This window comes from Salmo salar, chromosome 17 (assembly GCF_965601325.2).
Source record: "Salmo salar chromosome 17, fSalSal1, whole genome shotgun sequence".
Taxonomy (NCBI): domain Eukaryota; kingdom Metazoa; phylum Chordata; class Actinopteri; order Salmoniformes; family Salmonidae; genus Salmo; species Salmo salar.
The window spans coordinates 45,401,550-45,427,977 of record NC_138307.1 but is presented as its reverse complement, the minus strand read 5'-3'; the positions used below and the strand labels follow the sequence as shown (position 1 = coordinate 45,427,977).

At 42.7% G+C, this 26,428-nt stretch overlaps 1 protein-coding gene and 1 long non-coding RNA gene across 2 annotated transcripts in view; one reads left to right on the top strand and one right to left on the bottom strand.

Moving 5' to 3' along the window:
• The window catches only part of il17rel (interleukin 17 receptor E-like), a 53,424-nt gene that overhangs the window by 26,070 nt on the left and 926 nt on the right, over positions 1-26,428 (bottom strand). The window contains exons 2-5 of the mRNA XM_014152794.3: positions 14,822-14,849; positions 11,574-11,720; positions 471-580; positions 72-186 (exon numbers count right to left, since the gene is read on the bottom strand). Of these exons, the coding sequence (XP_014008269.2) occupies positions 72-186; positions 471-580; positions 11,574-11,720; positions 14,822-14,849 (400 nt within the window). The remainder of the gene's footprint in view (positions 1-71; positions 187-470; positions 581-11,573; positions 11,721-14,821; positions 14,850-26,428) is intronic.
• LOC123728214 (uncharacterized) lies at positions 21,420-22,419 on the top strand. The gene is made up of 2 exons (XR_006760089.2): positions 21,420-21,546; positions 21,782-22,419. It is a non-coding gene; the product is annotated as an uncharacterized LOC123728214 (long non-coding RNA).

Sequence of the window (26,428 nt, the reverse complement as noted above, 5' to 3'; positions counted from 1 at the left end):
AGGCTCTATATAAATCCAATCCATTATTAGTATTATTATTATGCACCATTGATCACGGTCCTCATCCTCACCTGGGACTTGGTAAGTGCTTGTCCAGGTGACTCCACAGTAGCTTGGATTTGTCTTTAGAGTGACGTGAACGTATTGACCTGGCCACACCTCAGAGCAGTCATTCTGAACCTCCAACTTGAGAGAGAGAAAGAAAAGAAACAAATAAACATGCCAGCCATTACAAGTGTTCTTAAGCCAGGTCCATATCTGTTCCTATCAATAGAGAAATGTTCTTGTTGCCACAAGCACACATAATGTACAGAAATGTTTTTGCTTGTCTTTGATTAACTAAGTGTAATGTTCACAAAAAAAAGATTTATCTGATTGTACCTGTTGTCCCTCCAGTCTCTCTGTAGTAGTGTGTAGTGTAGTAGTTTGTAGTATGGTAGGGTGCATGGTGTGGTAGTGTGCTACTGTACCTGCTGTCCCTCCAGTCTCTCTCTGGCTACTCTGGGGAAGCTGACGAGCCTACAGATTTCCAACATCATCCCTGCGGTAACAGTGCATATGGAGACACCATGGATGTGCTCTGAGGAAAAGTAGCATTAAAAATCACTAGAATGCAAGCTATACAGGGTCAGTACAAGTACCATAATTACAGTGTGTGTGTGTGTGTGTGTGTGTGTGTGTGTGTGTGTGTGTGTGTGTGTGTGTGTGTGTGTGTGTGTCAGGGTTGGGCTCAATTCAAATAGAATGCAGTCAATTTAGGAAGTTAACAAAAATGACAATTCAATCATCAAAAAAAGTGCTTCTCAATAAATTGAAAAGTAGAAGCTATTTATTTCAAAACTATTTAAATGTCAGAAATGTTTTATGTTTAAATTTTATCAATTCCTGAATTGGCTGCCTTCAACCTGTGTGTGTGTGTGAGCGTACGTGCGTGTCACATGCGCTACAGGAAGCAGTGTGACCCTGAATCAAAGGGCCAGATAAGATATTATTGCAGGGGTTTCCCCACTCAGGCCCCCATCTCGCTCTCACCTGTACAGAACTGACTATGGAAGTACATACTGTGGCTCCGTTCATAGTGGTCTATCTGGTTTCAGTGGTATGCTGTTTTCACAACATAGGTTGCATTCCAAAAACTTAACAGACACACCCTTTCCCCTCAGCCCTCAAATTAAGTGGACACTTCTGATGACGTGCCATGACGTCTGACGAGTTTACACTTGCAGGGCGAGGGAGGAAGGAATAATTTTTAAAATGGACCACCTTCGCCCGGAAATTCGTCACTCGTTCGTCCCGCGACGATTGTGTTTCCAGCCACCGGTAGCTTGTGGGTGCTTTTTATGCGCTACAGTCAATAATGATTGCATGTTTACTTATATTAAATATATAATTATTAATATACGCCTACTGTATGATAGCTAGAAAATGAATTAGCTGACTAACGTTAGCCTGCCTAGCTGGAACTTCTGAAGAAGGAAAATGTTTTATTTCTACAATTTCCAAAAGCTAACCAAACAAAAACATGATTACTTTTACGAGAAGTGTTTGTGCATTAGTAGCACAATTTCTAACTTATTTACATTTGTTTTTACTTACACCTGAATGTTGACTCAATATTGACATTGAGGTTTTACGTTTTGGCTGACTTTAATTAGTGGATGTACAAACATCACGGTTTGAATTATGGGGCGTGTCAGGCCCCGAAGTGTACATAATTATACACTCACAAACTCCATTAAAAACGAAGGTTGATTGACTGTTCTCTCTGCTACCACATGACAAGCGGTACCAGAGCGCCAAGTCTAGGTCCAAGAGGCTTCTAAACAGCTTCTACCCCCTAGCCAAAAGACTCCTGAACATCTAATCAAATGGCCTCCCAGACTACCGGTACCCCCTGTATATAGCCTCGCGATTGTTATTTTACTGCTGCTCCTTAATTATTTGTTACTTTTATTTCTTATTTAATTTTTTTAAACTGCATTGTTGGTTAAGGGTTCGTAAGTTACCATTTCACTGTAAAGTCTACACCTGTTGTATTCGGTGCATGTGAGCACCCCAATCTTATAAATCAAAGAATTGCCAGGAAAACACCCAAGTTTCACTGTAGAGGGTAGCTTCAAATGACACCCTATTCCCCATATAGCGCACTACTTCATGGAAAATAGGGTGTCATTTGATAAGCAAACAGAGATTAAGGGTCAGAGTCAATCACATTGACATCCGCATAATGTTATTTTGGTGGTGTAACTACGTTAGAGCTGTCAAATCCACAAGCAGATCGTTGCGTTACCTTTGCGGACACTGCCGTTGGATGCAACATCACCACACCAACTATAACCCGAATTATCCCATGTCGCCATGTTAGAAATTCATGCAGCTGCGTTACAAATTCTAACACTCAAATTAGATTGAAGGGCATAAATCCCCCCGATCCAAATTAACAGAATGCTCGGATCAACCCTTGGCCAGAGCGTCCAGTGTGCGCTCTGAACACTCCGAGAGCAAACACACCTTATATCTGTGTCAATAACGCAAAATGAACTTGTTAACAACCTGTTGTCGTATTCGCATGGCTGTTGTCCTTAACCGGAAACAGGCTGTTGTCGGGGGGGGACCAACTCGATGCCGAAAACTTTTGAACTCAAGAACTCGGATACCTGTGTCAACACCTGCTACCAACTAGCCAGCTAGCTAGCTAGCTAGGTTGCAATGGAGCCTGCTTCGCCTGGAATAGCTGGCAAACATTTCCAGTTTATTACGCTCTTGTCCAGTACAATATTGACAATCTGGGGTTCCAATGAGGCAATTGTTTGCTAGTGGAGGATTACAGGAATGAGGTGGCTATGCTTAGCAAACAAATCTCAATTCTGCGCGAGTTTATGGGGAAAGCGCAAATTGGAACTTTATTTTTCTCAACTCCTATGACTGGACGCCGCTCGGGCCTGATGGATGTTTCCCTGCCTTGCCATCTGTCCCTATCCAAATGGCCTGTGCTACCTGGAACTTGCCTGCCAAGGAAATCATCTCCATCTGCTTCTCCTCCTCCATCCTGTAGTGAAGTAGAATCCATCCTGTAGCAAGCAGAATGTTCCAATCAACACTGGTCCCATGTCACAAGTCATGGAAACCGAAGGCAGTGGCATGCTGCTAAGAGGATGGGGGTGACTGCGAGAGGTTCGGAGCAGACTGACATAAGGAATAGCTTCGCTGCACTGGTGCCTGACCTACCTGCGCAATCATTGCTGGGATTGTCTGTGACGGCGGTGACTCCGACTACGCTGACTCCAGCAGTGGCTTTGTCGTCAAGTTTGGGGTACGCTATCCTGCTTATCATGGGCCCATGAAAGACTCAACGAATTGTGTGAGGGGTGGGAATGGGCGTATTTCGCCATTCCCATTGTATTGGGCAGTTCAATGGTGAGAAATGTCTCAATCCCTGGAGAAAAAACTGTGTGCTATCAAGGAGCACCAGTACAGGACATCAATAAGCTGATCCCAAACATTTTAAGTCATCATCAGGAAATGTAGAATATCATAGTTCATGTGGGATTCACTGACATTATGAAGGGCAATTCAGAACAGCTGAAGATGGATTTTAAAGAACTGATTGGTTCACTACTTGACACCAACAAACGCCCCATAATATCTGTCCCTCTGCCCTCCCCAAATTGTGGCATTGAACAGTTCAGCAGACATTTAACCCTCCATAACTTTCTACAAGACTACTGCAGCTCTGTGGGTGTAACATTTATTGACAATTTTGATACCTTCTGGAAACAAAGCTCATGTTGTAAATAGGATGGGATCCACCCAAATCATTCAGATCCCGAATCCTTCCACAGCATTTTAAGGCTGCGTTGAGACAATTACTTATCAATGATCCAAGCCCAGCTCATTTAATTCCTACCATTGTGCCGCTGAGTTGTCATAATGCTTCAGCAAATGTACATTATCCCAGCGGTGTTGGAAGACACAATGTAAGTAACCTAATTGATGACCCTCTTACTGCCCTGAATGCCTCTGCTGATCCCACAGCTATTGTATGCAGTAATCTTGTGCCTATGAACCAGAGTGATACTGTTAGCACTGAGGTGGTGTGCCCTAGTAGGAAGTCCGCTGTGTGCAGCACTGACATAAATAACATGAGCATGTTTACCTCTGCTAAGCTTCCCAGTAAGCAATAAAAGCAATCAAACATCCCAGAAAAGTCCTAAAAATAGCCAATGTTAGAACATGTAGCTTAAAACGTCTTACATCTAGCCAACAGCCAATGGGATCGCATGGCGCGAAATACAAAAACAACTAAAATACCACAATTCAATTTTCTCAAACAATCAACTATTTTACACCATTTTAAAGATAACTCTCGTTAATCTAACCACATTGTGTCACATCCTGACCCGCAGAGGGAGCAATTGGATTAGTTTTGGTCAGGATGTGGCAGGGTTTTTGTGTCCTCCGGCCCAGCCCGAGTGGCCCGCATGTCTTCCGGCCCAGCCAGAGTGGTCCGTCTGCCAGGGTCAGCCCAAGTGGCCCGTCTGCCCGGCGCAGCTATCGGCGCCACCGAAGTGGGCGATGCCGAAGGTGGAGCGAGGTCCACGTCCTGCACCTGAGCCACCTCCAGCATAGGTGGGTTGGGGAGGGAGGGTGTAGCACAGTGCCGTCGTTGACGGCAGCCACCCTCCCTTCCCTCCCTTATTGTTTAGGGGTTATTGTTTATTGGTTTTGTTGGGGTATTGGGGATTTTTTGTTGTGTTTTCTTTTTGTAAGGTGCATTACGGGGTCTGCACCTTGAGGGGGGGGGGGGGGGGGGGGTACTGTCACATTCTGACCAGCAGAGGGAGCAATTGGATTAGTTTTGGTCAGGATGTGGCAGGGTTTTTGTGTGTGTGAATGGTTGTGTTGGTGATTAGGACTCCCAATTGAAGGCAGGTGTGTTGAGTTGCCTTTGATTGGGAGTCCTATATAGGAGTGTGTGTTTTTCTTTGGGGTTGTGGGTAATTGTTTCTTGTTTAGTGTGGTTGCACCTGACAGGACTGTTGGCTGTCAGTTTTCTCAGTTTGTTTTTGTTATAGTGTTCTTTCTATTAAATTCAAGATGACGAACACTAACTCTGCTGCATTTTGGTCCTTTCCTGAAGACAGCTGTGACACATTGTCCGATTTCAAAAAGGCTTTACAGCGAAAGCTAAACATTAGATTATGGTAGGAGAGTACATAGACACAAATAATCACACAGCCATTTTCCAAGCAAGGGTATATCAAATCAAATCAAATGTATTTATATAGCCCTTCTTACATCAGCTGATATCTCAAAGTGCTGTACAGAAACCCAGCCTAAAACCCCAAACAGCAAGCAATGCACAGCTAAATTATGCACTAACCTTTGACGATCTTCATCAAATGACACTCCTAGGACATTATGTTACACAATACATGTATGTTTTGTTCGATAAAGTTCATATTTATATCTAAAAACAGCATTTTACATTGGCGCTTGATGTTCAGAAAATGTATTTCCCACCAAAAACTTCCGGTGAATTTAGAAAAATACTCATCATAAACGTTGACAAAATACATAACAATTGTTTTAAGAATTATAGATAGACTACTCCTTTATGCAACCGCTGTGTCAGATTTTAAAATAGCTTTACGGAGAAAGCACATTTTTCTATATTCTGAGTACATAGCTCAGCCATCACGGCTAGCTATTCAGACACCCGCCAACATCGGGGTCAACTAAACTCAGAATTAGTATTAGAAATATTGTATTACCTTTGCTGATCTTCATCAGAATGCACTCCCAGGACTGCTACTTCCACAAGAAATGTTGTTTTTGTTCGAAATAATCCATATTTATGTCCAAATACCTCCGTTTTGTTCGTGCGTTCAGGTCACTATCCAAAGGGTAACGCGCGAGCGCAAATCAAGACACAAAAAGTCAAAATGTTCCATTACCGTACTTAGAAGCATGTCAAACGCTGTTTAAAATCAATTTTTATGGTATTTTTAATGTAAAATTGCGATAATATTCCAACCAGACAATAGTGTATTCATTCAAGGAGGAAAAGAAAAAACAGCGTGCTCACGGGAACGCGCATATCCAATCTCTTTGTCCTCAGACAGACCACTCAGAAACTGAGCTCCTATTATCTGCCCAGAGACAGGAGAAGGCTTAATCCACTTTCTGAAGGCTTTAGACAGCCAATGGAAGCCTTAGAAAGTGCAACGTGACAGCACAGATACTGTAGTTTCGAAAGGGACTAGAAAGAAGAACTACATTTCTCAGATCATTCACTTCCTGGATGACTTTTTCTCAGGTTTTTGCCTACCATAAGAGTTCTGTTATACTCACAGACACCATTCAAACAGTTTTAGAAACTTCAGAGTGTTTTCTATCCAACTCTACTAATAATATGCAAATATTTGACACTGGGCCCGAGAAGTAGGCCGTTTAATTTGGGTACATTTTTCATCCGGCCATGAAAATACTGCCCCCTATAGCGAAGAGGTTAAGAAACATTTGATTAGTGTAATGTTAGATAGCTACATAGTTGTCTTTGTATCAAAGATAAAGGCGTAGTACAGAGTAACTATCGAGGTTAGCAACCCAGCTACATTTTCAAACAAAGTCAACACCGCAGCCACTGCTAGCTAGCCAACTCTACCAGCTAGCAGTACTGTATCATTTTTAGTCAATAAGATTTTTGCAACGTAAGCTTAACTTTCTGAACATTCGAGATGTGTAGTCCACTTGTGTAGCTAGCAGGACGGACTTTGTGTTAGCTAGACAATGTTTAATTACTTCTGCGTTATGAAAGGAACTAGACACGGACACGAATGATCCATTGGTAGTTTGTTGTAACCAAGTATTGGTGCTAACCGTGTGTTATTGGATGCTAGCATGCTAGTTAGTTACGGCGTCCTAGGATACGGTGCACTGGGTGGGTTTCACGGAAGAATACTGTACCAAGTTATCTAGCTTAAAAAAGTAAGTTTGAGCCTATTCCTGGAAGCATTGAACCACTGTAGTTTACATCAATTATAATTTCTAAAGTGGAAGTTGGAAAAGTTATATTTGAGTGTTTCAGTGAATGGTTATTGAGGGAGGCCTTGCTCTCTCGCTTCCCCAGTTGTTTAGTTTAATTTTCATTACGATCTCCTTTGCATTAGCGTAGTCTCTCCTGTAGCCTGTCAACTATCTGTCTGTCTATTCCTGTTCTCTCCTCTCTGCACAGGCCATAAAAACGCTTCACACCGCGTGGCAGCTGCCACTCTAACCTGGTGGTCCCAGCGCGCACGACCCACGTGGAGTTCCAGGTCTACGGCAGCCTCTGGAACTGCCGGTCTGCGGCCAACAAGGCAGAGTTCATCTCAGCCTATGCTACCCTCCAGTCCCTCGACTTCTTGGCGCTGACGGAAACATGGATTACCACAGAAAACACTGCTACTCCTAATGCTCTCTCTTCGTCTGACCACGTGTTCTCGCATACGCCGAGAGCATCTGGTCAGCGGGGTGGTGGCACTGGAATCCTCATCTCTCCCAAGTGGACATTCTCTCTTTCTCCCCTGACCCATCTGTCTATCTCCTCCTTTGAATTCCATGCTGTCACAGTCACTAGCCCATTCAAGCTTAACATCCTTATCATTTATCGCCCTCCAGGTTCCCTTGGAGAGTTCATCAATGAACTTGACGCCTTGATAAGTTCCTTTCCTGAGGATGGCTCACCCCTCACAGTTCTGGATGACTTTAACCTCCCTACGTCTACCTTTGACTCATTTCTCTCTGCCTCCTTCTTTCCACTCCTCTCCTCTTTTGACCTCACCCTCTCACCGTCCCCCCCTACTCACAAGGCAGGCAACACGCTTGACCTCATCTTTAGTAGATGCTGTTCTTCTACTAATCTCACTGCAACTCCCCTCCAAGTCTCCGACCACTACCTTGTATCCTTTTCCCTCTTGCTCTCATCCAACACTACTCACTCTGCCCCTACTCAGATGGTATTGCGCCGTCGCAACTTTCGCTCTCTCTCTCCTGCTACTCTCTCCTCTTCCATCCTATCATCTCTTCCCTCAGCTCAATCCTTCTCCAAACAATCTCCTGATTCTGCCTCCTCAACCCTCCTCTCCTCCCTTTCTGCATCCTTTGACTCTCTATGTCCCCTATCCTCCCGGCCGACTCGGTCCTCCCCTCCTGCTCCGTGGCTCGACGACTCATTGCGAGCTCACAGAACAGGGCTCCGGGCAGCCGAGCGGAAATGGAGGAAAACTCGCCTCCCTGCGGACCTGGCATCTTTTCACTCCCTCCTCTCTACATTTTCTTCCTCTGTTTCTGCTGCTAAAGCCACTTTCTACTACTCTAAATTCCAAGCATCTGCCTCTAACCCTAGGAAGCTCTTTGACACTTTCTCCTCCCTCCTGAATGCTCCACCCCCTCCCCCCTCCTCCCTCTCTGCGGATGACTTCGTCAACCATTTTGAAAAGAAGGTTGACGACATCCGATCCTTGTTTGTTAAGTCAAATGACACCGCTGGTCCTGCTCACATTGCCCTACCCTATGCTTTGACCTCTTTCTCCCCTCTCTCCAGATGAAATCTTGTGACTTGTGACAGCCCGCCGCCCAACAACCTGCCCGCTTGACCCTATCCCCTCCTCTCTTCTCCAGACCATTTCCGGAGACCTTCTCCCTTACCTCACCTCGCTCATCAACTCATCCTTGACTGCTGGCTACGTCCCTTCCGTCTTCAAGAGAGCGAGAGTTGCACCCCTTCTCAAAAAACCTACACTCGATCCCTCCGATGTCAACAACTACAGACCAGTATCCCTTCTTTTTTTTCTCTCCAAAACTCTTGAGCGTGCCGTCCTTGGCCAGCTCTCTTGCTATCTCTCTCAGAATGACCTTCTTGATCCAAATCAGTCAGGTTTCAAGACTGGTCATTCAACTGAGACTGCTCTTCTCTGTGTCACGGAGGCTCTCCACACTGCTAAAGCTAAATCTCTCTCCTCTGCTCTCATCCTTCTAGACCTATCTGCTGCCTTTGATACTGTGAACCATCAGATCCTCCTCTCCACCCTTTCTGAGTTGGGCATCTCCGGCGCGGCTCACTCTTGGATTGCGTCCTACCTGACAGGTCGCTCCTACCAGGTGGCATGGCGAGAATCCGTCTCCGCACCACGTGCTCTCACCACTGGAGTCCCCCAGGGCTCAGTTCTAGGCCCTCTCCTATTCTCGGTATACACCAAGTCACTTGGCTCTGTCATATCCTCACATGGTCTCCCCTATCATTGCTACGCAGACAACACACAATTAATCTTCTCCTTTCCCCCTTCTGATAACCAGGTGGCGAATCGCATCTCTGCATGTCTGGAAGACATATCAGTGTGGAAGACGGATCACCACCTCAAGCTGAACCTCGGCAAGACGGAGCTGCTCTTCCTCCCGGGGAAGGACTGCCCGTTCCATGATCTCGCCATCACGGTTGACAACTCCATTGTGTCCTCCTCCCAGAGTGCTAAGAGCCTTGGCGTGACCCTGGACAACACCCTGTCGTTCTCCGCTAACATCAAGGCGGTGACCCGATCCTGTAGGTAAATGCTCTACAACATTCGCAGAGTACGACCCTGCCTCACACAGGAAGCAGCGCAGGTCCTAATCCAGGCACTTGTCATCTCCCGTCTTGATTACTGCAACTCGCTGTTGGCGGGGCTCCCTGCCTGTGCCATTAAACCCCTACAACTCATCTAGAACGCCGCAGCCCGTCTGGTGTTCAACCTTCCCAAGTTCTCTCACGTCACCCCGCTCCTCCGCACACTCCACTGGCTTCCAGTTGAAGCTTGCATCTGCTACAAGACCATGGTGCTTGCCTACGGAGCTGTGAGGGGAACGGCACCTCCATACCTTCAGGCTCTGATCAGTCCCTACACCCAAACAAGGGCACTGCGTTCATCCACCTCTGGCCTGCTGGCCCCCCTACCTCTGCGGAAGCACAGTTCCCGCTCAGCCCCGTCAAAACTGTTCGCTGCTCTGGCACCCCAATGGTGGAACAAGCTCCCTCACGACGCCAGGACAGCGGAGTCAATCACCACCTTCCGGAGACACCTGAAACCCCACCTCTTTAAGGAATACCTGGGATAGGATAAAGTAATCCTTCTAACCCACCCCCCCTACCCTCCCCCCCCCCCCAAAAAAAATATATATATAGATGTACTATTGTAAAGTGGTTGTTCCACTGGATATCATAAGTTGAATGCACCAATTTGTAAGTCACTCTGGATAAGAGTGTCTGCTAAATGATGTAAATGTAAATGTAAATGCAAACAAGGTTCATGAAATCAATAATTTACTAGCAACAGATGACATTCATATTCTGACACCCTCTGAAACTCACTAAGATAATACCTTTGATGTTACAGTGGTAGCAATACATGGTTATGAGATCTACAGAAAAGACAGAAATGCCAAAGGTGGAGTTGTGGTGGTTTATCTACAGAGCAACATTCCTATAAAGCTTAGAGAGGATCTCATGTTAAATACTTTTGAAGTAATATGGCTACAGGTTCATCTGCCTCACCTAAAGCCTATTCTGGTGGGAAGCTGCTATAGACCACCATGTGCTAACAGTCAGTATCTGGATAACTTGTGTAATGCTTGATAATGTATGTGATATCAACAGAGAGGTATATTTTCTGGGCGATTTACATGTTGACTGGCTTTCATCAGTCTGCCCACTCAAGAGAAAGCTTCAAACTGTAACTTGGTTCAGGTTATCAGTCAATCAGTCAACCTACCAATCAGGATGCTGCCTTGTAGGCTGTTTCATATGTAAGGCTCTGCAGACAGCCTTCAATGCAACATTCTGATATCAGCCTCTGAGGCTACTATTGAATCTGATCACCCTGCAAGGAATAGAGCTCACCCCCTGGATTAGATGTGCATCTGCCTATAAATTACTTTGACAGCTAATATGCCTGCAAGGAGCATTACCTATGAAACAGCCTATGAGGCAGCATCCTGATTTATCAGCCTCTAAGGCTAAAATTTAATCTGATCAGCCTATCTGTAAATGCAAATTATCCACAAAACACGGTGTCCCTTAAAATACACATATCTGTTATGCAAGCTAACAACCAGCATAGATAACAAGCTAGCTTACTAGCTAACAAGACTACCTAGCTAACTCACAAGACTAGCCAAGTTAGCTGTGTGGTTCTTTGCATGCAATGGTTCTGGTCTTTGAGGCAGCATGCAGCCCGGGAGACAGTGCTGGCTCAGGCATTGTTCAGGGCTTACATGCCCCGCATTGCGATCAATGCAGCCACAGGGCTCCTTGATGAAGTGGTTATCGTGCACCTGAACAAATTCATGGATAATGCATGATACTTTTGATTGTCTCGTGATCTTGACATGTAGTGATAATGAGTATATAGTGATAATGAGATAAATTAGTTATTATCTTGACATAACAATGGACCAATTTTTTGAATATGTCCTCTCTGGACTTCCCTTAAATCCTTGATGTTCACAAGGCAGAAAATAATTCTACATAAAATCTCAAAATAGAGAGCCCAACCTACCACTGAGCTGAAGAGCAGTGTGAACTCGAAAGTGAAGAGAGCACTTCTGTTTCCCCTCACACCTCATCACTGTGGACAGGCTGACATTGTGGAAGACAACACTGGTGTTGAGGCCTGCTTTCTGGGTCCTGCACGGGGCAAAGGAATCTGTATGGGAAAACAGGAGGTTAAAGTCAGTGGATGTATTCAAGTTCAATCTTTTTTCCATAAAAGATTAATTGGAAATCTTACTCACATTCAAAATAGCAAACCTTTCAGGACAAATGTATACAAATATACAACAACCAGCAATATCTAATAGCCAGCAATGTAATGACAAGAAAGGAGTCAACTTTACTCATACTTCATGCCAAAGCCCTGACTACTACTTTATCAGATGATAGATATCAAATCAAATTTTAGTATACTTGGACTATGACTACTGTACTGTATGGGGGGTCCATGCTTCAATGAACAAACCTGCAAAAGTTGTATCACTCAGACCACCCATACCACAAACATTGGAACTGGATCCTTGTATTGTAAATTGTTTTTTTTTTAATTTTTAATTTATTTCACCTTTATTTAACCAGGTAGGCAAGTTGAGAACAAGTTCTCATTTACAATTGCGACCTGGCCAGGATAAAGCAAAGCAGTTCGATAACATACAAAAACACAGAGTTACACATGGAGTAAAACAACATACAATCAATGATGCAGTAGAAGAAAAAAAAATAAGACTATATACAATGTGAGCAAATGATGTGAGATAAGGGAGGTAAAGGCAAAAAAATGCCATGGTGGCAAAGTAAATAAAGTATAGCAAGAAAAACACTGGAATGGTAGATTTGTAGTTTGAAGAAAGTTCAGAGATAAAATATAAATAATATGGTGCAAAGGAGCTAAATAAATAAATACAGTAGGGGAAGAGGTAGTAGTTTGGGCTAAATTATAGATGGGCTATGGACAGGTGCAGTGATCTGTGAGCTGCTCTGACAGCTGGTGCTTAAAGCTAGTGAGGGAGATAAGTGTTTCCAGTTTCAGAGATTTTTGTAGTTCGTTCCAGTCATTGGCAGCAGAGAACTGGAAGGAGAGACGACCAAAGGAGAAGTTGGCTTTAGGGGTGACCAGAGAGATATACCTGCTGGAGCGCGTGCTACAGGTGGGTGCTGCTATGGTGACCAGTGAGCGGAGATAAGGGGGGACTTTACCTAGCAGGGTCTTGTAGATGACCTGGAGCCAATGTGTTTGGCGACGATTATGAAGCGAAGGCCAGCCAACGAGAGCGTACAGGTCTCAGTGGTGGGTAGTATATGGGGCTTTGGTGACAAAACGGATGGCACTGTGATAGACTGCATCCAGCTTGTTGAGTAGGGTATTGGAAGCTATTTTGTAAATGACATCGCCGAAGTCGAGGATTGGTAGGATGGTCAGTTTTACGAGGGTATGTTTGGCAGCATGAGTGAAGGATGCTTTGTTGCGAAATAGGAAGCCAATTCGAGATTTCACTTTGGATTGGAGATGATTGATGTGAGTCTGGAAGGAAAGTTTACAGTCTAACCAGACACCTAGGTATTTGTAGTTGTCCACAAATTCTAAGTTAGAACCGTCCAGAGAAGTGATGCTGGACAGGCGGGCAGGTGCAGGCAGCGATCGGTTGAAGAGCATGCATTTAGTTTTACTTGTGTTTAGGAGCAGTTGGAGACCACGGAAGGAGAGTTGAATGGCATTGAAGCTCGTCTGGAGGGTTGTTAACACAGTGTCCAAAGAAGGGCCAGAAGTGTACAGAATGGTGTCGTCTGCGTAGAGGTGGATCAGAGATTCACCAGCAGCAAGAGCGACATCATTTATGTATACAGAGAAAAGAGTTGGCCCAAGAATTGAACCCTGTGGTACCCCCATAGAGACTGCCAGAGGTCCAGACAGTAGGCCCTCCGATTTGACACACTGAACTCTGTCAGAGAAGTAGTTGGTGAACCAGGCGACACAATCGTTTGAGAAACCAAGGCTACTGAGTCTGCCGATGAGGATGTGGTGATTAACAGAGTCAAAAGCTTTGGCCAGGTCAATGAATACGGCAGCACAGTATTGTTTCTTATCGATGGCGGTTACGATGTCGTTTAGGACCTTGAGCGTGGCTGAGGTGCACCCATGACCAGCTCTGAAACCAGATTGCATAAGGGAGAGGGTGCGGTGGGATTCGAAATGGTCGGTAATCTGTTTGTTGACTTGGCTTTCGAAGACCTTAGAAAGGCAGGGTAGGATGGATATAGGTCTGTAGCAATTTGGGTCAAGAGTGTCACCTCCTTTGAAGAGGGGGATGACAGCAGCTGCTTTCCAATCTATGGGAATCTCAGACGACACGAAAGAGAGGTTGAACAGGCTAGTAATAGGGGTTGCAATAATTTCGGCAGATAATTTTAGAAAGAAAGGGTCCAGATTGTCAAGCCCAGCTGATTTGTAGGGGTCCAGATTTTGCAGCTCTTTCAGAACATCAGCTGAATGGATTTGGGAGAAGGAGAAATGGGGGAGGCTTGGGCGAGTAGCTGTGGGGGGTGCAGTGCTGTTGAATGCAGTAGGGGTAGTTAGGTGGAAAGCATGGCCAGCCGTAGAAAAATGCTTATTGAAATTCTCAATTATAGTGGGCTTATCGGTGGTGACAGAGTTTCCTATCCTCAGTGCAGTGGGCAGTTGGGAGGAGGTGTTCTTGTTCTCCATGGACTTTACAATGTCCCAGAACTTTTTAGAGTTGGAGTTGCACGAAGCGAATTTCTGTTTGAAAAAGCTAGCCTTGGCGTTTCTAACTGCCTGTGTGTATTGGTTTCTAACTTCCCTAAAAAGTTGCATATCGCGGGGGCAGTTCGATGCTAATGCAGAACGCCATAGGATATTTTTGTGTTGGTTAAGGGCAGTCAGGTCTGGGGAGAACCAAGGGCTATATCTGTTCCTGGTTCTAAATTTCTTGAAAGGGGCATGCTTATTTAAGATGGAGAGGAAGGCATTTTTTAAAAATAACCAGGCATCCTCTACTGACGGGATGAGGTCAATATCCTTCCAGGATACCAGGGCCAGGTCGAATAGAAAGGCTTGCTCGTTGAAATGTTTCAGGGAGCGTTTGACAGATACAGATACAAATGTATTTCAGACATCAATTTATATCTGATCACAGGACCATCAGAGATTTACCATAGTGTCATTGTCAACACAATCAAGCACACACACAGAGTATAACAACATTGTTTGTAATGGGTATATTGTAATGCACTCACAGTGGGTTTTACTTTTGCATTGAAGGCCCTGCAGAGAGAAGATGAAAGACACTGTAAGATGTTTATTTATGCACTTGATATACACTTTATATTACTTATACACATTATACACTTAACAGAGTACTCACAACCCCAGCTGTGCAGTACAAACAAACAAGCCCAGCTGGCCACTATTCCAGCTAACAATTCTAGGGAAAGAGTACGTTTTTGTAACGTTACCGTAATGTTGCCCTAATGTTTGAGTGTCCAGTTTTCCATTAGTTAGGGGTACATTATGTAAGCAAAAACCTTCTGAGAAACTTTTTAGCATGTTTTTGTTAGAACATTCCCTCAATGTCAAACAGAACTTATCTAGAATGTGGTTACAATGTTCTCAGAATATACAACAATGTTCTAGACGCGTTTCATGGAAGTTTCAAGAACATTTGCGTCCAGTTTTCTAAGGGTTAGGAGAATATTGCAGGAACATTTGTGTATCAGTTGTCAGGACATCGCCTAATTGTCCCAAAGAAAAGTTCTCCCCCCAAAAAATGTAATTACACATTGTTGCTGTTGCCAAGCCCATCAAGGCCCTGATTGGTGAACCAATGATCCATTCACAGCTCTTTTTGTCTGTTGGCAAGGTTATGGATACTGACACACACAATGCTTTTCACTTACATATTTGACAAACACGATTACATTGTGCATGTTCATTTATACAGTCATTATTATTCAACATGTTCTCACCTGAGATTTGAACTCATAACTTATCAGTGCACACCATTCAGATCTTTTTTATGGTACCCTGCCTGTCAGTTATCAGTTAATTTGACTATTCTCTCATCTTTTACTTATTTCCAACAATTTAAGGGCTTTCTCTATTCTGCCCTACAAAAGCAAAATGCAGTAACTTGGAATTTGGTTAAAAATCTTGTATTGGCCAGGTACAGTATATTATCTGATAAATGTGGTATTTAGTTTCCTGACACAAGAACAAGCCAGTTGATCAGAATACATCATGGTATCAGAAATTGCGGTCTGCCTGGAAAGAAAAATACTTTGAAGTCAGGGGAGTCATCCTACTCTCATTCTTAGCAATATATGTTAATGTCATTATTTGGCAACACACCTATCTGATCGAATTAAAATGGGTTTCTCATTCTAGATAGATGAGCATCTAAAAGAAAACTCTTGTCTTTTTGAAATCCACACCACATGTAGAACAAACGTGTCTGATTAGGAATCACATCAGCTTTCATCATTGCATTTCTAGCTGTAGCATTCCTAATTTGTTGCCGAAACATGGCCTAGGTGGTAGTGTTGCTTCTAACAGAAACGAACCCAGAACATGGTTGCCATACTCTCAGAAATGTTTATTTACGGTAGCATGTCTGTGCTTTCTCACATTTGCCATTTAAGCAATGATGATGCCAGTTATTGTCACAAATTCCTCCGAAGTCGGTCCCTCTCCTTGTTCGGTGGTCGACGTCACCGGTCTTCTAGCCATCGCCGATCCACCTTTAATTTTCCATTTGTTTTGTCTTGTCTTCCCACACACCTGGTTTCAATTTCATCATTACATGTTGTGTACTTAAGCTTCTGTTCCCCCCCCCATGTCCTTGTTCGGAATTGTTTATCCTCTCTAGGGTATGTGGGACGTCCCACCTACTCAACAGCCAGTGGAATCCCGTGGCGCGATATTCAAATACCTTAGAAATGCTATTACTTCAATTTCTCAAACATATGACTATTTTACACCATTTTAAAGACAAGACTCTCGTTAATCTAACCACACTGTCCGATTTCAAAAAGGCTTTACAACGAAAGCAAAACATTAGATTATGTCAGCAGAGTACCCAGCCAGAAATAATCAGACACCCATTTTTCAAGCTAGCATATAATGTCACAAAAACCAAAACCACAGCTAAATGCAGCACTAACCTTTGATGATCTTCATCAGATGACACTCCTAGGACATTATGTTATACAAAACATGCATGTTTTATTCAATCAAGTTCATATTTATATCAAAAACCAGCTTTTTACATTAGCATGTGACGTTCAGAACTAGCATACCCATCGCAAACTTCCGGTGAATTTACTAAATTACTCACGATAAACGTTCACAAAAAACATAACAATTATTTTAAGAATTATAGATACAGAACTCCTTTATGCAATCGCGGTGTCCGATTTTAAAATAGCTTTTCGGCAAAAGCACATTTTGCAATATTCTGAGTAGATAGCTTGCCATCACGGGCTAGCTATTTTGACACCCACCAAGTTTGGCACTCACCAAACTCAGATTTACTATAAGAAAAATTGGATTACCTTTGCTGTTCTTCGTCAGAATGCACTCCCAGGACTTCTACTTCATCCACAAATGTTGTTTTGCTTCAAAATAATCCATAGTTATGTTCAAATATCCTCTGTTTTGTTCTTGCGTTCAAGACACTATCCGAACGGTGACGCGCGGACACGTAATGTGACAAAACAATTCTAAATATTCCATTACCGTACTTTGAAGCATGTCAAACGTTGTTTAAAATCAATTTTTATGCGATTTTTCTTGTAAAAAAGCGATAATATTCCGACCGGGAAACCCTGTTTTCGTTCAAAGACTCAAAGTTGAAAATGGAGTCGTCTCGTGCACGTGCGCCCCCGTCTCATTGTTCTCAGATCGACCACTTACCAAATGCGCTACTGTTTTTCAGCCATGGGCTGCAAAGTCATCATTCAACATTCTGGCGCCTTCTGAGAGCCTATGGGAGCCTTCCAAAGTGTCACGTTACAGCAGAGATCCTCAGTTTTCAATAAAGAGAGTGTAGAAGGCCAATAAATGGTCAGAGAGGGCACTTCCTGTTTGGAATCTTCTCAGGTTATGGCCTGCCATATGAGTTCTGTTATTCTCACAGACACCATTCAAACAGTTTTAGAAACTTTAGGGTATTTTCTATCCAAATCAAACAATTATATGCATATTCTAGTTTCTGGGCAGTAGTAATAACCAGATTAAATCGGGTACGTTTTTTATCCGGATGTGAAAATACTGCCCCCTATCCTAGAGAGGTTATTGTAGTGCTTGTGCACGTTATGCTGGTGTGTGACGGGTTTTACCCATTGATTTATCCTGTTAGGGCTAGGGGGCAGTATTGACACGGCTGGATAAAAAACATACCCGATTTAATCTGGTTACCACTCCTACCCAGTAACTAGAATATTCATATACTTATTACATATGGATAGAAAACACCCTAAAGTTTCTAAAACTGTTTGAATGGTGTCTGTGAGTATAACAGAACTCAAATGGCAGGTCAAAACCTGAGAGATTCCTTTACAGGAAGTGGCCTGTCTGACCATTTCTTGAACTTCTTTTCCATCTCTATCTTTTACTAAGGATCTCTGCTCTAACGTGACACTTCCACCGTCGTCCATAGGCGCTCAGAGCCCGGGAAAAACCTGAATGTCGTCATCCCAGCCCCAGGCTGAAACACATTATCGCCTTTCTCAAGTGGCCGATCAAGGGACTCTGGGCTTAGGCGCGTGACCTGACCGCCCCCGTCTTTGTGATTTTTTCCTCTGTTTGCCGAAAAGGAGATTCCCGGTCGGAATATTATCGCTTTTCTACGAGAAAAATGGCATAAAAATTGATTTTAAACAGCGGTTGACATGCTTCGAAGTACGGTAATGGAATATTTAGAATTTTTTTGTCACGAATTGCGCCATGCGCGACCCTTCTTTACCATTTCGGATAGTGTCTGGAACGCACGAACAAAACGCCGCTATTCGGATATAACGATGGATTATTTTGGACCAAACCAACATTTGTTATTGAAGTAGCAGTCCTGGGAGTGCATTCTGACGAAGACAACAAAAGGTAATCAAACTTTTATAATAGTAAATATGATTATGGTGAGTGCTAAACTTGCCGGGTGTCTAAATAGCGAGCCCGTGATGCCTGGGCTATGTACTTAGAATATTGCAAAATGTGCTTTCACCAAAAAGCTATTTTAAAATCGGACATATCGAGTGCATAGAGGAGGTCTGTATCTATAATTCTTAAAATAATTGTTATGCTTTTTGTGAACGTTTATCGTGAGTAATTTAGCAAACTGTTAGTAAATTCCCCGGAAGTTTGCGGGGGGTATGCTAGTTCTGAACGTCACATGCTAATGTAAAAAGCTGGTTTTTGATATAAATATGAACTTGATTGAACAAAACATGCATGTATTGTATAACATAATGTCCTAGGGTTGTCATCTGATGAAGATCATCAAAGGTGAGTGCTGCATTTAGCTGTCTTCTGGGTTTTGGTGACATTATATGCTGGCTTGAAAAATGGGTGTCTGATTATTTCTGGCTTGGTACTCTGCTGACATAATCTAATGTTTTGCTTTCGTTGTAAAGCCTTTTTGAAATCGGACAGTGTGGTTAGATTAACGAGAGTCTTGTCTTTAAATAGCTGTAAAATAGTCATATGTTTGAGAAATTGAAGTAATAGGATTTTTAAGGTTTTGAAAATCGCGCCACAGGCTGCAAGTGGCTGTTACGTAGGTGGGACGAATTCGTCCCGCCTAGCCCTGAGAGGTTAAAATAATTGTTATGTTTTTTTGTGAACGTTTATTGTGAGTAATTTAGTAAATTCCCCGGAAGTGTTCGGTGGGAATGCTAGTTCTGAACGTCACATGCTAATGTAAAAAGCTGGTTTTTGATATAAATATGAACTTGATTGAACAAAACATGCATGTATTGTATAACATAATGTCCTAGGGTTGTCATCTGATGAAGATCATCAAAGGTTAGTGCTGCATTTAGCTGTGGTTTTGTTTTTTGTGACATTATATGCTAGCTTGAAAAATGGGTGTCTGATTATTTCTGGCTGGGTACACTGCTGACATAATCTAATGTTTTGCTTTCGCTGTAAAGCCTTTTAGAAATCGGACAGTATGGTTAGATAAAGGAGAGTCTTGTCTTTAAAATGGTGTAAAATAGTGATATGTTTGAAAAATTGAAGTTTTGGGATTTTTGAGGAATTTGTAATTCGCGCCACGCCTATCATTGGATATTGGAGCAGGTGTTCCGCTAGCGGAACATCTAGATGTAAGAGGTTTTAATGTGCTTCTTCTTGAGCCACTCCTTTGTTGCCTTGGCCATGTGTTTTGGGTCATTGTCATGCTGGAATACCCATCCACGACCCATTTTCAATGCCCGGGCTGAGGGAAGGAGGTTTTCAACCAAGATTTGACGGTACATGGCCCCGTCCATCGTCCCTTTGATGCTGTGAAGTTGTCCTGTCCCCTTAGCAGAAAAACACCCCCTAAGCATAATGTTTCCACCTCCATGTTTGACGGTGGAGATGGTGTTCTTGGGGTCATAGGCAGCATTCCCCCTCCTCCAAACACGGCGAGTTGAGTTGATGTCAAAGAGCTCCATTTTGGTCTCATCTGACCACAACACTTTCACCAGTTGTCCTCTGAGTCATTCAGATGTTCATTGGCAAACTTCAGACGGGCCTGTATATGTATTCTTGAGCAGGGGGACTGCAGGATTTCAGTCCTTCACGGCGTAGTGTGTTACCAATTGTTTTCTTGGTGACTATGGTCCCAGCTGCCTTGAGATCATTGACAAGATCCTCCCGTGTAGTTCTGGGCTGATTCCTCACCGTTCTCATGATCATTGCAACTCCACGAGGTGAGATCTTGCATGGAGCCCCAGGCCGAGGGATATTGACAGTTCTTTTGTGTTTCTTCCATTTGCGAATAATTGCACCAAATGTTGTCACCTTCTCACCAAGCTGCTTGACGATTGTCTTGTAGCCCATTCGAGCCTTGTGTAGGTCTACAATCTTGTCCCTGACATCCTTGGAGAGCTCTTTGGTCTTGGCCATGGTGGAGAGTTTGGAATCTGATAGATTGATTGCTTCTGTTGTCTTTTTTACAGGTAACAAGCTGTGGTTAGGAGCACTCCATTTAAGAGTGTGCTCCTAATCTCAGCTCGTTACCTGTATAAAAGACACCTGGGATCCAGAAATCTTTCTGATTGAGAGGGGGTCAAATACTTATTTCCCTCATTAAAATGCAAATCAATTTATAACATTTCTGACATGTGTTTTTCTTGATTTTTTTGTTGTTATTCTGTCTCTCACTGTTCAAATAAACCTACCATTAAAATTATAGACTGATCCTTTCTTTGTCAGTGGGCAAACGTACAAAATCAGCAGGGGATAAAATACTTTTTTCCCCCCACTGTATTACCAATTACTTTTCATTTTATTTGACGAAAATTCCACGTGAGACAAATGGACATTCAATTTCACATGAAACTCCTTTTAATCTGTTTTGCCAAAGTGAGGGCAGTCAGTAAGTCAGTGTTAATTTTGTCAACAACAACTAATTACTAGGGTGATTAGTTGTGTTTGCATGTTGATTCAAGAAATAATGTAGTTTTTATGTATCTACCTTACCAGACAGTTATTTGCATATCACAATAAACTACACGCACTTCATCCCACAAACAAGGAAATAATCCATCCTACAACCTAGAAATAGAATCAATTCACTGCTTTCAGGAAGTAGTTCACAGGGTTGGTTTCTGCCAATGTGCATGTCAGACAACACTGCACGTCACCAGTAACGCAGACGGAACACTGCTCTCTTCCTGGTATCCTGGTTAGGTGGACCATGGCTTGCGTGTATCATTCATTTACCTATGCTACTCTCAGGGAAGATGTAAAAACAAATGAGGTACAGTAATTCTGAATCAAATAACTTCCTTTTTTCAGAGAAAATGCGATAAGACTCCCATGACCTGGCTCCATTTATACAATAGAACTCTGTCTGACGCTGTGGTCAACAGTGGGAGAGGATGAGCAATGTGGGGGTGGAGAGGATGTGTGGTATGTTTGTCTGTCTTTGACAGTTGGGTATATCTCGATAGTCTAAATCAGCTTCCTTCGTCATCTCTTCTCCATCTACACAGATCTGAAATCACAGGTGAAGGCAACAAGTTGGATGCTGACTGGGCATCTGCTGTCACCTGTTCCTTCACTGAAGGAAAGGAGATGATATGAAGTCATGTTGGACTATTGAGAAGTACTCTTGGATTTAGCAAAGTCATGTTTGTAGGTGTAGAAAGACCATTCAGAGGACTGGAATTCCATCCTCCTCCTCTTTGTGTAGGTTTACCAATGTTTAAACTGTGGTAAAGGATCTCCAACACAGCTCAACTCAAGGAAATACCAATGCTGAGTACACAAAGACAACACAGAATTGTGTTCAATCTGACCAGGAAGCTCATTTACTATACTGGAATCAAATGCTTCATCATTCTACTTCATGCCCACATGGTGGCTCAACCCTAGCCCTAGCCTCAACCCTAACACTTACCTTAGTGTAAACATTTCCCCACACGTGTCAACTACACTGTTAAACTTAGGTGCTTTGTAACACCAAAACTAGCTGCAACTGGGCTGCCACCAACTTGAAGGAGACAAAACTTGAACTTTGCTGGAGTTTTGAAACACATCATCCTGAGATGTTTTGAAACATTGTAACACCACTAAATCAAGTGTTGTGCAACACCTTGCCAGGGAATAAACACCATTATGATGTTTTGAATCTTGTCTAGTGCATAATTAGATCCCTTTTTTCTGAGGCGTGTTAATGTTTAACATTATTTTATATATTTGATTATTTGCCTTTATATACCATTTTGGCAGGCATTGCCAAGCACAGTTTTCAATCTACCAGCAGTAGCTGGCAATGCATCTGCATTAATTGAAGATTATACTCTTCCACTGCCAATCAACAATGTGGGAACTGTTGCTGTCCACATTGAGCGTACATTTTTCTAACGGTTTCGATATTCATTCCTCATGATCCATTTTACCTCATGGCACAACATGCTTAATACTAATATAGAAATATACTTTTCTTTCTTCAAACATGCATAGAACATTGTGTGAAAGAATCATGAAGTTAAAACATTTGGAATTACCCACAATCCTCTAAAAACAGAGTCACGTGGCAAGATAGTGAATTCAAGGTGATTAAAACCAAAGACTTCCAATGAGTTCAATCACTCTATTGTTTCTAGTTTTGGCTATCCTCATGAAAGATGCTTACATTTTGAGCAACATATTAAAGATGCACTACGCAGAAATCGCTCTGCCATTTCCTGGTTTGCTAAAATTCTAACAGCTCTCCTAATTTCAGCTATGTGACAAAACAAGCAAGTGTTGTGAAGAGAATCATTGCACCATAACCAAAAATATAGTTTTTTCAGCTGGTGTGCAAAACCGAAAGTAAAAGACAAAAGCTAAACTTAAGAACGGGAAGCATAGAAATACCCCTTTTTGGAACAAATCTACCGCTTCTTAGACTTGCTTTCAATGATAATGACATATCTATATCACACATGTCTATGTGAATTTGGTCAGGTCACCCAAAAAGTAATATATTGCAGCTTTAAGGTGGATTTACATTATTTTGGTAAATTGAAATTAACAAATCATTGAAACCACTTGTGTACGTTTTTTTTAAATATATTTTGGGGTTATTTTGACACTTTACTGAGACTGTTATGAAATGACAGAGGGATTACAGATGGATGGTAGAAACAGATTGAAGGGTTGGAGCGGGGAAATCTTCTGTGGGGAGAGTTGTGACCTGCCTAAGTCAGGTGCGATACCGCCAGACTACGGGCTCTGCACGACTTGCATTCATTTCTATTAGGTCATTTATTAAGTTTAAGTTTATTAAATGTATGTTCATTAAGAAATTATTCTGGGTTGAATTGAAATGTACATATTTTGTTGGTTATTTTTTGAGTCAATTTCAATTCACCCCAGAATAATTTCTTACTGTGTGGTTGAGTGGGTACAATTTCAATGAAATGTACCATCTTACCCCTCCTTTCTAAACTGTCAAAATAAAGCACTAAAAAATAAAGGTGGAATTCCACAAAAAAAATCACGTCCTGACCAGTAAAAGGGGTTATTTGTCATTGTAGTATGGTCAGGGACTGTCCGCAATAGGCTGAGAGAGGCTGGACTGAGGGCTTGTAGGCCTGTTGTAAGGCAGGTCCTCACCAGACATCACCGGCAACAACGTCGCCTATGGGCACAAACCCACCATCGCTGGACCAGACCGGACTGGCAAAAAGCGCACTTCACTGACGAGTCGCGGTTTTGTCTCGGATTCGCGTTTATCGTCGAAGGAATGAGCGTTACACCGAGGCCTGTACTCTGGAGCGGGATCGATTTGGAGTTGGAGTGGCCGTCATGGTCTGGGGCGGTGTGTCACAGCATCTGAGTGAGCGTGTTGTCATTGCAGGCAATCTCAACACTGTGCGTTACAGGGAAGACATCCTCCTCCCTCATGTGGTACCCTTCCTGCAGGCTCATCCTGACATGACCCTCCAGTATGACAATGCCACCAGCCATACTGCTCGTTCTGTGTGTGATTTCTTGCAGACAGGAATGTCAGTGTTCTGCCATGGCCAGCGAAGTGCTCGGATCTCAATCCCATTGAGCACGTCTGGGACCTGTTGGATCGGAGGGTGAGGGCTAGGGCCATTCCCCACAGAAATGTCCGGGAACTTGCAGGTGCCTTGGTGGAAGAGTGGGGTAACATCTCACAGCAAGAACTGGCAAATCTGGTGCAGTCCATGAGGAGGAGATGCACTGCAGTACTTAATGCAGCTGGTGGCCACACCAGATACTGACTGTTACTTTTGATTTTGACCCCTCCTTTTTTCAGGGACACATTATTCCATTTCTGTTAGTCACATGTCTGTGGAACTTGTTCAGTTTATGTCTCAGTTGTTTAGTCTTATGCTCATACAAATATTTACACATGTTAAGTTTGCTGAAAATAAACACAGTTGACAGTGAGAGGATGTCTACCAACTGGTCTCGTGTGGCTCAGTTGGTAGAGCATGGTGTTTGCAACGCCAGGGTTATGGGTTCGATTCCCACGGGGGGCCAGTATGGAGAAAAAAATGTATGAAATGTATGCATTTACTACTGTAAGTTGCTCTGGATAAGAGCGTCTGCTAAAGTGTAAACGTTTGTTTTTTTGCTGAATTTACTTAGCATGTTAGCTAACACTTCCCCTAACCCTTTAACCTAACTTCTAAACTCTAACCCCTAACCCTCAACCCTAGCCTACCTAACGTGAGCCAACTAGCTAACTTTAGCGATCTAGCTAGAATTCGTAACATATCATACGTTTTGCAAATTAGTAACGTATAGAACTTTTTGCTAATTCCTAAAGTATTTTACATTTTGCAAATTGTAATTCGGAACATATCATACAAAATGGTCGATGGACATTCGCTATTTAATACATAACATTTGAAATGTAACATATCATACTAAAGGAGGTCGCACAGATTTACATAATATAATAATACGAAATTTTCTGAGACCAGCATCTGCTGTGAAAGTTGGCAGTGCTAAAGTGGTGTTTTTCAGACCATGAGACATCCCGAAACTCGGTCATTCTCACAAAAACGTATGTAGCATCTGAATGGAAATACCCCTTTATGGAATGATGAGACTCTCATGAACATGATGGTGTTCTCCGTTTTGGTCTACAACCCCCACAAGCATCACGGGACTTGTCTGAAGTCTTTACAGCTGATCTGCATACTTCTGTCTGTAGCGTCCGAACAGTTTGGGATACACACTAATATGACCCCTCTATTGAAAGGTGTCTCTCACGAACACATACATGTCGGTTGTTTCGCTCCGAGACTAGTCTGAAGGTAGCTGACCAAATTCAATATTTCATCGAATTATTGTTTTTGATATTTTTTAATCGCTTAATGGTTCCAGAGGAGGCTGGTTGGAGGGGCTATAGGAGGATGGGCTCATTGTATCGGATGGAATGGAATTAATGGAACGGAGTCAAATGTGGTTTCCATATGTTTGATGTGTTTGATAGTGTTCCATTTATTCCATTCCAGCCATTACAATGAGCCTGTCCTCCTATAGCTCCTCCCATCAGCCTCTGATGCAAACATAGACAGAAAGTATCAAGGCTAACAGAGGAGTATACTCAAAGCAGGATCAATGACTTAGCCAGATAACATTGACAAGCAACCATAAATAACTATTTTATAGCTCATATTCTGGATGATGAATGTTGGGATCACAAAATCAACCAAATTTGTTAGCGGTGCTAATACAGATGTAAAATCTTAATTTGACCCAGTTTGCTACAGTACAGCAGGAAAATAGTCCTGCAGCAACAGGAAATTTAAATTATTAGATGGATTATAATTCATGGACATTTTTTTTAGCGGTTGATACCTTTTTTGTTTGGGCAAAACAAGTCTGACATTTTAAAGTGGAAATTCCGAAATTTAGGAGCCTTTTTAAATCCTTGAATACACTACAAGTGTGCATTTCATGGAAAGTTCTCGGCAACAGAAGAGGGATCAAATTAAGATCCTACATTTGTAGCTCTTAAAATACTGCATGTGATTTTTCTAAGTTAAATACTTTTTAAAATCATTTTACACACTTTATATCTGATTCTGGGATTAGTCATTAAAGTTCGGAATGGAGTTTTTATTTCATATAAATATATTATATAAAGATTTTTTTTAAACCCAGCTACC